The sequence below is a fragment of the Choloepus didactylus genome, chromosome 5, assembly GCF_015220235.1.
Source record: "Choloepus didactylus isolate mChoDid1 chromosome 5, mChoDid1.pri, whole genome shotgun sequence".
Taxonomy (NCBI): Eukaryota; Metazoa; Chordata; class Mammalia; order Pilosa; family Megalonychidae; genus Choloepus; species Choloepus didactylus.
Window position 1 is genome coordinate 30,940,057 of NC_051311.1, and position 12,186 is coordinate 30,952,242.

The 12,186-nt window shown below is 36.0% G+C and overlaps 2 protein-coding genes across 4 annotated transcripts in view; one reads left to right on the forward strand and one right to left on the reverse strand.

Annotated features, from left to right (window-relative positions):
• LMBR1 (limb development membrane protein 1) overlaps nucleotides 1-12,186 on the forward strand; it is a 360,445-nt gene that overhangs the window by 317,393 nt on the left and 30,866 nt on the right. Inside the window, exons 19-20 of one of the 3 annotated variants that reach the window (XR_005216916.1) lie at nucleotides 5,155-5,402; nucleotides 8,559-10,953. The gene's annotated coding sequence lies outside the window, so the exon portion shown is untranslated. Of the gene's footprint in view, nucleotides 1-5,154; nucleotides 5,403-8,558; nucleotides 12,038-12,186 lie in introns of those variants that run through there. The other 2 variants (XR_005216915.1, XR_005216917.1) reach the window with 2 other exon arrangements.
• The window catches only part of RNF32 (ring finger protein 32), a 69,426-nt gene continuing 64,740 nt past the window's right edge, over nucleotides 7,501-12,186 (reverse strand). The window contains exons 8-9 of the mRNA XM_037835735.1: nucleotides 9,541-9,708; nucleotides 7,501-8,773 (exon numbers count right to left, since the gene is read on the reverse strand). Of these exons, the coding sequence (XP_037691663.1) occupies nucleotides 8,531-8,773; nucleotides 9,541-9,708 (411 nt within the window). The 3' untranslated portion in view covers nucleotides 7,501-8,530. The remainder of the gene's footprint in view (nucleotides 8,774-9,540; nucleotides 9,709-12,186) is intronic.

The window sequence follows — 12,186 nt, forward strand, 5'->3', positions numbered from 1 at the left end:
GCAAAGAATGTGTACTGTAAAATAATTCTGTCTACCAGTTTTGGAAATATGTAACTCATCTGCAAGGTGACCTTGAGGATGAAACCATGCACTTAAGGAAGAGAAGAGCAGAAAAAAATGCATGTGATATTGATCAAGCATGGATGTTTATGATCACTAGCTTGTTCACCTTAATTCTATAAACATGGTCCAACTAGGCTGAATCCAAAGTATAGATTATTGTATTTTCACAAAAAACAATGCTGTACTCCCCACCCCACCCCCATTATAGTCTTAATAGTTTATTAGACATTATTTTCATGTTATATACCAGCTATTTCCTTGATCAACTGCAAGGAATGTGTGTTTCCATGTGTTGGCCTGAGAACCTAGTTACTTTTCAAGAAAACGGCTGGAAAATCTGTCTAAGACAATGAAATCTTTGACCCTTCTTAGAATCTTGATTCTCTGGGAAGAAAAAAATCATGGCCTAGACCACATGAATTTGCTATTTCTCCTAATTATTGGTGCCTATAGAGAACTTTATCCCATAACACTACCAAGAGAACAAGGGATACAAGGGATAAAGTTTTTTAAAATTTGTACACCATTTTTACATGTTAGATGTATGTCCTCCTGTAGAAAGCATAAAGTAAGCATTCTTTTAATTCAGTTCATATGATTTTATTATCTTGACCCAAGATGGATGTGAACAGACAGTTGGTTCTGCTACCTAATCACTAGCTAAAATTAAAATTATTGTTGGTAAATGTTTCTAACTTTTAATAATCATCACATCCAATAAGTTACACTGTAGTTACTTTGGTTTATCTTAGTAAAATGTTTTGGAACTACATTAAGAAATAGCATCCCTCAAAGCCAGTTATCTATGGGAGCTTTACTAAGATTTAATTATGGTAAAGTGGGTATCTATCATAAAACTTTTTCAAACAAAAACCATTTTGGTCATGTTTTAGAGAAGTAGCTTTTTAGGGCCTCCATCCTGTGTTTCTGTGTAGTGCACAGATTGCAAATAAGTAGCCCGAGGGCTGTGCTTACCTAAGAAAATACATGTTTTTGTCAATTCAACAGTTTAAAAATTGTCAACATTAATGAATTACAAAATTCCACAATACTTTATGCTCTGTGAGAGCCTAGATATTTGTTCAGCTTACTGCTGTAACTTCAGTGCCTGTAACATTCAAAAATATCTATTGAATGAGAGAGATTTTTTCTTGAAAAATTACAAAATCTGGCAACATTTCCTCATGGCAGTAACCAGTGCCTTCTTCACTAATCTGTTACTTGCTTGGCCACTGAAGGCATTAATTGTTTATCATTCTGGTGTAATAGATAAGATCCACATCTTTTTTGTTTTAAGTGAGAATTTTGGTGCTGCTAGTGGTCCACCTGAGAGAAGAATAAGGTAGCCTTCTATTCAAGTGTCCTTCCTTATTAGATTTTTAGCTTTCCCAAGGGGAAGATAATCCTATTCCATATTCCAGTGTTCATTAAGGCATATGAAAGTATATATAGATCATCTTGTGTGGAAAAAGCAAACACTCCTGGTACTTCCTAGGGAGCAAATTTTAAACCCACTGCTGATCAGTATTTATTTAAAAAACAATAGAAATTATTTTCCATCAGAATTACTTTACACATAACCAACACACTCTCACAGATGTTCTAGAGCAAGATCTTGGATCCAGAGAGCCTGCCATGTGAACTGTATCAGTCACCTCACACAAATTGTTTTCATTGACTGGTGTGAAGTTATCAGCATATACTGAAGAGCATTAAAAAAAAATTATGCCTGTGAAATTCACTATTGCATCTTTATAGGACAACACAATGAACACCATTTTGTTCATTATATACTGTCTTTTTAGACAGATTTTAAGAATAGTCATGTCTAATTTAATATAAGGCATAATTGAAATGGAAAAATTTCCAGGATATATTATTCAGTGAAGAAAGCAAAGAACATAGGTGTCATAGATGCTCCTTTATGGTCTGTTTCTAGAACCTCCTAGATTGTGTCTGGGAGCAATCTGGGAAGAACATGACCTTGCCATGAACACTAAGGCAGATCTGAAAATGCAACAACTGGAGAATGTCAGCTAACTACAGTTTCCACACACCATATTATCTTGAGAGATCTGAACGGTGCTCCTCCATAGCCACCACTTACCAATTCAAAAAACAAAAGAGGAAATGATTTTCTCAAAAAAGAGAAAGGAGTCATTCTTTTCCTGAGCATTGGCTTTTAACTCATAAACATGATGAACTGTATAACAGACAAGATTTTCCTTTTTGGGTCCACTGCTAGAAAGCTCAGAGCCAAATTTGTAATTCTCCTAAAGCAAATGTGCATGTATATGTTTCTGATACACATTTTAGCTTCATTTTTGGCTTCGCTTTGTTCCCACTCTCATTTCAATTCTGCTTGCTTCCACTTTAATTTGTATTATTTTGTGTTATTCAGAAACCAGATTCAAAAAGCTTGTAGAACATACGTGGATCTAGCTCACAGTTTGGAGCCAAGCCTAGCAGAGCCTACTCTAGATCAGCCAACCCCCAGCCCACAAACAAGAACTAAATGTTTATTGTTATAAGCATTATTACAGCAATAGGACTGATAAAATCATATTCCCTGGTCAAATGAAACAAAACTGGAAATTACTAATAAAAAGAGTAATATACATAAATACTATGGAAATGTAAAAACTATATTTTTTAAATAGCTCAAGGGATTTACTGATTGAGATGATGGGTTTAAATATCCCTCTCCTGATACCTAATTAGCACATATGAACAAAAAGTTAAAGACACCAACACCAAGCAAACAAACAAAGGAGTATAACCTAATACAATAAGCTCCCAAAGGTTTTTATTGTTATTATCTTTTGGAGTATTGAAGAGGAAATTAACAAAATTCTAGAGAAGAGCAGAGAGATACAGCATTGCACGAGGCTAACCTTGCCTCACTCCTAGAAGCTGGTCTAGGTAAGGTAACAAAACAGTGAGAAATCTCACCAATACTCCCAAATATGAATATTAAATTAAATTATATATTTTCCTCTTCTATTGGAAAGAAAAGGGTGATATTGGAAAGCAAATTGGGGGATTGGTCTTCCTTTCTGAGATCATGGTTCAAGGCCCCCACAGTGAAATAAACAGTTATTCATAGTCAAAAGATATGTTCCTATGGAATGGTATACATACCTATTCTCTCTCATTCTCCAATCAGTTCTGATACGAGCCATTTAACCAAATGTCACAAGAGAGCAGAACTAGGTATTCTAAAGATTGCGCTGGTACTAGTCAAACTAATACCCCTCTTCCTGCCATTCTCTGAGGCTACAGAAGAGTGTGTAGAACACAAATTACCTTGCCCTACAGGGCAAAACAAATTAGTCTCAGATAAGAAGATCGGAGAGTCAAGGACATTTCATCTGAGCAAACAGAATGTCTGGACATGGCTACCCGAGCATGAACAAACTTTTTTTTTTTAAATAGCAATACAATGATACAAACATTCTACAGAAAAATTAAAATATGGCATGCAAAAGAAATAATCCATCCAAAGAGAAAACATGCTATTGAACTTAATAAAAATAGTGAATTCAATAAAATAACACAAAGTTACCATAAAGTGAGATGAAAAGGGCAACAACAGGTCTAAGGAACCAACTGAGCATTAAATATAGAAACATCAAGAAGCAATAGATACATTTTGTGGATTTTTGCACTACTACAGGAGAGTGAATACTTGGAACCAATAATTCAATCTACCACAGTCAGCCTTCTTGGTCACAATTATTCACATCCCCCCTAATAGGCAAATTGTACTCATCCCATCCAGGATTCCCAAAGTTTTATCCAATCATAACATTAGGCTCAGAGTCCCAGATCTCAAAATCTACATCTAGTCTAGATAAAGCTCCTATTTTTCTAGAGACCTATGAACTAAAAAGATAAATTATTTGTCTGCCACTCCCCTACCCGCTCCCTGCCCTGCTGCAACATACAATCACAGGACAGGGACAGGCTAATTGCAAAAAACACATTGAAAAAGGGGAAGGATGGCAGGCACATAGCAGCCACTGATGCATAGCAATTCTGGAATCTTACAGGGGAGAGGTTCCTATATTCCCCTATCCTGGGGGTAGAGAATGTTTTGTGATTAAGCTCTTGTTCTACTTGTGGGAGTAGCTCCTCAATCCATTCTCCATCACTTTTGTTCCACCCTTTGCGTGGTCCCCCCATACTCCTTGGTCACTCCTGTAGGGGGTTCTGATGTGAAGGCATTTCTCAACCTGTATCTTGCCTTAAAAAATTCTGGGCACAGAGGGCTTTTTTTAAATATTTGAAACAATCTGTTTCTTTTAGTCCAGGTGGGTAGTGCTTTTGCAAAAACAGCTCTATCAAAAACTTTGGGTTTTCTGTGTATTTGATTCCAGTCAATGCCATGTGCCAAAAGTCACATCCATAATTCGTAACAAAATATGCCTTTCTATATAGTCTTAATTATGGGTATCTTGTCCTACAGGGTTTCTGTGGGCCCACACCATTAAACTTTCTGGGAGGCCCTTTGTCCACCTGACAGGTTCTATTAGACACCATGTTAATCCTTCTGGAGGACTTAACAAAGGATGTTATAGCTACACCCTTAATTTTGGTCTGTACTATGACTTGCTGGTAGCACTCTGGATTTGGTCCTTTCCCTGAGGCTATGCTGTAATGGCCGTACCTTTGATTTTGTAGAAACAGTTTCATTTTCTAAACCTACAATTTCTGGGTTTTCAGTACTCACTCTTATTCTGCTTTTCTCAAATGCAACCAGAAACAGCATGCTTTTGCTTCGACATTCTGCTCCTGAATTTATTTCTCAAATCAGTCATTCAGTACATTTTCTGCATTCCAAATTATCACAGGCAATGGTTTAATAAAATATTCTGACCCTCCATAACACAAGTTGCCATTTAATGGTTTACTAGCCATGGCTGATTCCAAAGTCGCTAACCATATATTTCAGGTTTTTTGTTGTGGCAGCACCCCATTTCTAGGTACCAGTTTCTGAAAAAGCCATCTATTGTTGCAATAATACCACATAATAACCTTGATATGTCAGTGGCTCACAATGAACATTTATTTCTGGCTTATCATTTGCAGGTCAGCTAGGAGTCTGCTTATCTCAGCTAGGCTTCCTGCACTTGGCTGCTGATTGGAACCAGTTCTGCTCCGTGTTTCTTGTCTTCCTTAAACCAGCTGCCACCTGGCGCATATTCTCATGGCAAGAGGCAGCAATGCCAGAGGGCAAGCCCAGCTTCATGTGAGCACATTTCAAGTCTCTGCTCATACAATGTCTGTTACTATTCCCAATGGTCAGAACAAGTCACAGAGCTAAGCCTAAAGTCAAGGTAAGGGGAAGTACGCTGCCCACTTTGAGGCCATAGTAAGGGTATGGATGTATAAGACTACTACCATTACAGTGTTTTCATTTTTGTCATTTATTTAAAGTTTTCTTTGTGGTCTAATATATGGTCAATTTTATAAATGTTCCCTGGATCTTTCTAAGGAAGCTGCATTATTCAGGCCCTCCATCTCTTAATTTTTTGTCATCTTGGATCTATTTACGGTTTGACAAGAGTTCAGTTCTCCCTACCACTGTTTTTTTTCCTGTCGATTTCATCTCATAGCTACCCCCATTTTCAGTTCATGTATTTTACTTGTCTATTACTTGGTGACTAAAGATTCATGATATCTATATCCTCTTTGTAGGTTGCAACCTTTATTGTTATAAAATGCCTCCAGGCCCACATGTCTTCCTGGATTTGATATTGATTTAATAATTGCCCCCAACTCAAGGCATGCTGGGTTCTTAATTATATGGATTTAAAGACAAAAATGGGAGGAGGGACAGGAGAAGAATTGGCTTCATATTGCAAGGTAACTCAGGCAGATGGGTTACATGTTAAACTTAACAGTGGAACAACTTCATTACAGTAGGTTCTGCTTCATCTGTCAAGGAAGCTCAAAGAAAGCTGGAAATTTAAGGTATTCCAAAAGCTCCGAAGTCTCCCTTGAGCTCACATTTCTCAGGGCCCCAGTTCCTTTTGATCAATGCCCTAATTTTCATATAAGAGACCTGATGAAGCTGTGAATTCACCTGATGATATAGTTTGGATCAAAGTTTACATTTTTACTTACCACTTCAGCCTTTCAGCTGCAAGAGATGACACTCTTTTAGCATGGCCACAATGTAACTTGAACTGAGAATTGGTCCTCAAGTTGACCAGAGCCAGTAGAAGCAGCTACCTTGTTGAAGTCCTTTAATATTGTTCTATGGTGGCAACTTGGTCTCCCAAAGCCTTTGATGGGAATGCCATCCCAGACGACCACATTTCAAAAAGACAATTACCTCATTGCCATTAACTATCATAAGCTCCCCAAGACTCATCCCCCAGCACTCATGTGATTTTTCAGTCCATTCATCCCTAATTAAATCTGATAAGTATTTCCAGATTTCCATCCCTACTGATTTACCTGAGTATCTGTTGCCTACAACGAATACCAATTTTTATGTCAGTAAACTAATTGTTGCGAAGAACAGAAATGAACTCTGCCAACTTAAGCATGCAAGGAGTTTACTGAAAGGATATGTGATAGCTCAAAGATACAATGGGAAAGCTAAAGAAATGGGATCAGAAACAGGAACTAATGGAGTTTAGGCAGCAGAATTATGCCACAGAACAATAGTGTTAGGAAATGGCTACTGGCACAGCCACCTCCCTATCACTGAACTCTCAAACTCCAACCCCCAACTTCTGTGAATAACCCATGAATCTCTGGGTTCTCTCTCTCCAGATTCAAAGTTTGGGACAGTGGAATCAAACAGTACAGGCCTTCTTTACATGCCTGTGCTCTGTCAGGCCATGGGGTGAGAAATGACTACCTCTTTGGCCTCCTGAATGCAAAAGGGAAGTTTTGTGATCTAGCTTCTCTCTGTTACATACAAGTTTTTACTCATCGCATGAAGAATTTTCCAAATGAGTCTCCAGCTTTTATAATGGTAAACCCCATTATTAAAAAATGTTTGAGCACACCCCAATATATGCATATTTATTTATAAATTATATATGTATATATTGGGGTATGCTAAAACATTTTTATTCACATTTATTCATAAATAAATTATATATATATATATACAACTATATAATGTAAATCATAAAACATGCAGAATATGGGATATAAAATATAAATTTTAGTATTTCTTCCAACATGATATAGTGGATTATGTATACTCTTGACTGGTAGGCACCCAGTTCAGTGAGCTGTTGTCATTTTCCTTCTGGGTCCAAACTATACTGTTGCTTGCAAACATAGCCGTTAGCTATGGCTGGAAGTGAAGTGTCTCACTTCCAAGCATGGCTCATAAAAATCTCTCTTGGTCCCAGGGCTCTTCTCCAGTCGATGAAGGAATTCCTGGAAGACTCAGGGCAAAGGAGGTTGCTCAGTCACAAGAAGAAAAGAGCCTAGGACTTTGAAAGACCACGTAGAGCAGAACCTTCACCCCACTGTGATAGGACTTTCTATGAGTTAGAAAATAACGTTCAATTTTGTTACAGAAGCTGGTGTTAACCCAACCAGTACCACCTGTTTTAAAATTAACAGTGTTTAAAGAAGCTCCTAGTAAAATTAAATATATCAAAAATACTTCTTACCAAAGAAGTTTAATGGTTTTCTTTAAATATGAGCTAAAAAGCCCATACATTGCTCTAAGTCATTAAAAATTTGATTTGCCATTTTCTGACATTGAAAAATTGAGTACCACTGAATATTTTATTTTTATATTTCAGGTTTACATATTCAAAGTGCACAATTACAACAGTAATTTATTACTTAGAAATAAAGCAATTATTACAAAACCAGTATCAGGGATGGTACTGATACTGGCTTTAGAACACTTTAAAGTGGCTTTAAAACACTTAAAGTATTAATGGAAACATTTGGAACTTATTTAATGAGTGTTTTTATAGTTTGCTAATTTGTTGGATCAGATGCTAGCTGTATTTTAAGTAGCAGTGCTCTTGGTTCTAGCCTCAGAAGATAATGTGCTAAAAAAATCACTTGGTGCAAATCAGAACAGTGATGACAATAGGTAACTTAATCAGCTTACCATTAAAGGAAGGGAGCTGACAAGTGTTTAGTAATTTTACTGTTCTTACTATTTTTACTCTTCTTTACTATCAGATAGAAGCATAACAAATCAGTAAGTGTAGAACTCTGAATATCATTTTCTAGTCCATTCCTTATTTATTTCTACTGATTAAACTCATGAATTTGAAACTTTGCTTTCTTATAAACTAAAGACTAAATCTGGATGGGTAGCTAGCATTTTAAATACAGATTTCCCATGTACAACTAGTAGTTATTTCTCTGGAAAGCAATATATTGAGTACTTAATGCAAAACTTATTAGCAGTTCTTCTAAAATTAAGGTAATACCTTTTCCTAGAATTATATAATATTTCCTGAATATGAATTCAACATTCAAGTATTTTCTTTTGATAGCAAGAGCGGCATAGAGGACAAGTATACATTTCTCCCAAGGAAAACTCCTCTAAAGCAAGAAGACAAGTGTGATGAAACATATGTGAACAAGACAAGAGAACGATCTGACGGGAATGCTGATGATTACTTTTCTCTGAAGACGCACATTGAAAATTACTGTTAAATGAGAGTGGTGTGAGGCAAATCAAACATTCATAGATTTCCCGATGAAGTGCCTGTAATACAGGAGAAGAAATGAGTTTTGTTATGGGAGGTTATTAGTTTTATCATAATAGAAAGTTACTTAAATGTAAGTGAGAAAATATATACCAAGAGATATGTATCTTCTAAAAGACAAAGTTTCATTCTGTGTTAAAATAATAGTAATTATGCCTATACTTTGTTATTCTTTAAAAAAATGGAAAAGACAGAATAACCCATCACTCAGGTATAACTTTAAAACAAAAATACTTCATAAAATGCTAAAAAATATACACGTCTTTCTAATTAAGCAATAAAGAATAGCACTTCTCAGAATACTTGGCTTAAGGTAGTTGCTAAAGCTCTTTTTAAATTTGCCTACTTTTATGATTTTTTTTAAGTAAGTTTTTTTCTCTATGTTGGTTTTTTTACTACAGAGGGAAGAGAAGGACAAGCTAGAACAGGAAACTTTCCATGTAGGTAATAGGTATGGCAGTTTTTTCCCTTCAATGTTTTCATTTTTCATAAACTGGCACCATCAAATCAGAATTTCAAGCTAAAGGGACCTCAGAAATAATCACTGACCTCATGACTAAGGCCATGGGAGCTCCATCCCTTGAGCCAGGCTGCAGCTAGGGTAGGATATATTCTGGGCTTGACATTACCAGTCTTTACTCCTCAGATAACTCCTTCAGAAACTAAAAACCAAATCCAGCAGAATTTCTCCCCCAAATGACACTGTTGCAGACTTGTGATTTTAGCTGATTTAGTTTTTTGACAAGACAACCAATCTAAAGCTTACCTGTATTTGAATTTTCTCCCAGTCCTGTTCTGTAATTTCATGGCCACACTTTTCCTCCAACTGCTGTAAAATGCTTCTATTTATAGCTAGGCAGTGATCAATTTCTGAAAAGAGCTCTTCTAAGTTTGTGTCATATGAACATAATATTCGGTGACTGATTTTGGTGAACTGAAAAGGACAAAGGGAGGATGGGAAAACTTACACATTGATTTTGACATTTTTGGTATAGGTGTATAAGGGAAGCATTTTCTTGAGTCCTTATTGCCTATTTTACTAATTTTTCTCAAATCTCTGTTCTTTCAATAATGCTTTTTGAGGAAATGGACAAATGGCTATTTACTTAATTACAAATCCAGGAATATATATGAAATAAAAAATTGAGAGATGAATTAGAGTTTTTTAAAAATTAGCCACATTATCATCCTCCTCTGGCACCATTTTGCTCTAATCTTTATGGAGGACTGTCGATGTACAATGCCATGATTTCCTAGAGCTTTTTCCACGAGTCAGGCTTTTGCTAACTAGAATAGCTTCATATCTCTTTGCTTGCCACTATGGTTGCACATTGTGACTAATCATTTAGCATGACTATTAGAAAAAGAAAATCCAAAGAGATATTACTACCTTCTTTTAACCTGGTTGTTCATTCTGCTTTTCTCACTGAGTTCTAAAATCATAATTTGAAAATCCATTGCCCAAGAACATTATTAATCTCTTTACATAAGCCGATGCTTCAGAAGAGATCTTAGGACTTTTCTTTAAATTCTCCTTTCATTACAAGCATAGATACAGTGGAGGCAGCATATTGCACTTTATCTAAAACCTTTAAAAAGTTTGCTCTGAAAATACTGCCCTTGAATACAGCCTTTAATGTTTCCTTCAAGGTCAGTTCTTTTTATAAAATAATTTTGATCCAAAGAGATTCAGAAGAACACAGTGATCTCTTCTATGACAAATGATTTAACTTGAAGATGGATGGTTGCAGAATGGCTTGCTATCACCTGCTGATGGCAATCAACCAAAATTGCTAGGATGAAGCAAAATCAATGCAGACTCTTCTGCTAGAAAGCATATATCTGCAACGTAAATTAGCTCATATGTGATTAGTGAAATGGAACGATGCTATGTAAGGTAGAAGTCACATGGACTCATGGGTGATATTTGCCCCCAATATGTTAATTTTTGCACCATTAAGAAGTAACAGTTGTTAAATGCAAAGTATGAATGACATGATATCCTGTAGCCTGCTTTCTGCCTCCTGTCTCAGTTTGGCCATGAGCTTTGTTTTGGAAATGTTTACTACCTGATTCCCTGATTTTTGGGTATTTTTAGCCTTTATCTCCCTAATTAGGAAGCTTCGACCTTTCTTTATTGGCCCTTCCACCAAGATACCATCACCCCTTGCTTAAAAAGGTAAAGTCCATATTTATTAGAAATTTATACATGTGTGCTAAACTTTAGTAGAATTGTCATTAAGATAGTTATTAGTTTTGTTATTGTTTTGGTTAAGAAGCTGTACTGATTTTATATGGTTGCCTGGATCCATTTTACCCATAAGTCCTCCATGGTTTTTCAGGAATTTATGATTATAGTATATTGTACCCTGGGGTGGGGGTGGGGAACAAAAAAATGTTTTCTTAATCCCATTCCTGTGGGTGTGAGCCCATTGTAAATAGACTCTTTTGAAGATGTTATTTATAGTTAAGGTGTGGCCAACTGAATCAGGATGGGTCTTAATCCTATTCCTGGAGGCCTTTTAAAGAGAAAGCCATAGGAAATAGCCAGAAGTCAAAGGAACTTTGAGAAAGGAGAAGATGTCCTCAGGTGACGGGAAGCCAAGGAACCACAGGATTGCCCGCCAGCTAGAAAGCTACCAAACCTGGAGGGAAACAAGCCTTCTGGCCTCTAAAACGTGAGACAACAAATTCCTGTTGTTTAAGCCAGAAGCAGTTTGTGTGAAAACTAAGACAATTAGCAGCAATGCTTATATAGAGATGTGATATAATCAAAGGGCTTTAGGAGTCCATAAGTCAGTATCCTTGAATGAGAGGAGGGATGAATAGTTGCATGAGTTTGATTTTTCATAATTTCATGGGTTTTAAAGATTTGGGTTATCAGAGTAGGAGGAAAGGCAATCCGAGTTGAAATCAGATGAGAAAAATCTGAAAACAGTTGGGGCATGGATGGGTACAGAGTCAATGGCTTTTATTAAAGATTTTGGGCACAGGACAGCATTTTATTTTATTATTTCTCTATCCATAATCTTCTTCAAATGGTATATAAATACTAAGAAAGAACTTTTAGCATAATAAAATTATTTTGAGAACTTTCTAAAATGTACAAGTTATGAGATACTTTAGATCAACCCTATCCAATAGAAATATGTGAGCCACATATGTAATCTTAAATTTTCTAGAAACCACATTTAAAGTTTTTAAAAAGTGAAATTAATTTTACTAATAATTTATTTAATCCAACATACCCAACATATTATCATTTCAGCCTGTGTCAAATAAACTTAATATTATACTATCTTATCTCTTTATATTTTTATAACATTAATTACTTCTTGAAATTTATAATATTGTATTTATTGTTTCTCTCTGCCCGACACCCCCCCCCACCCCAGTTCATGAAGGAAGAGCA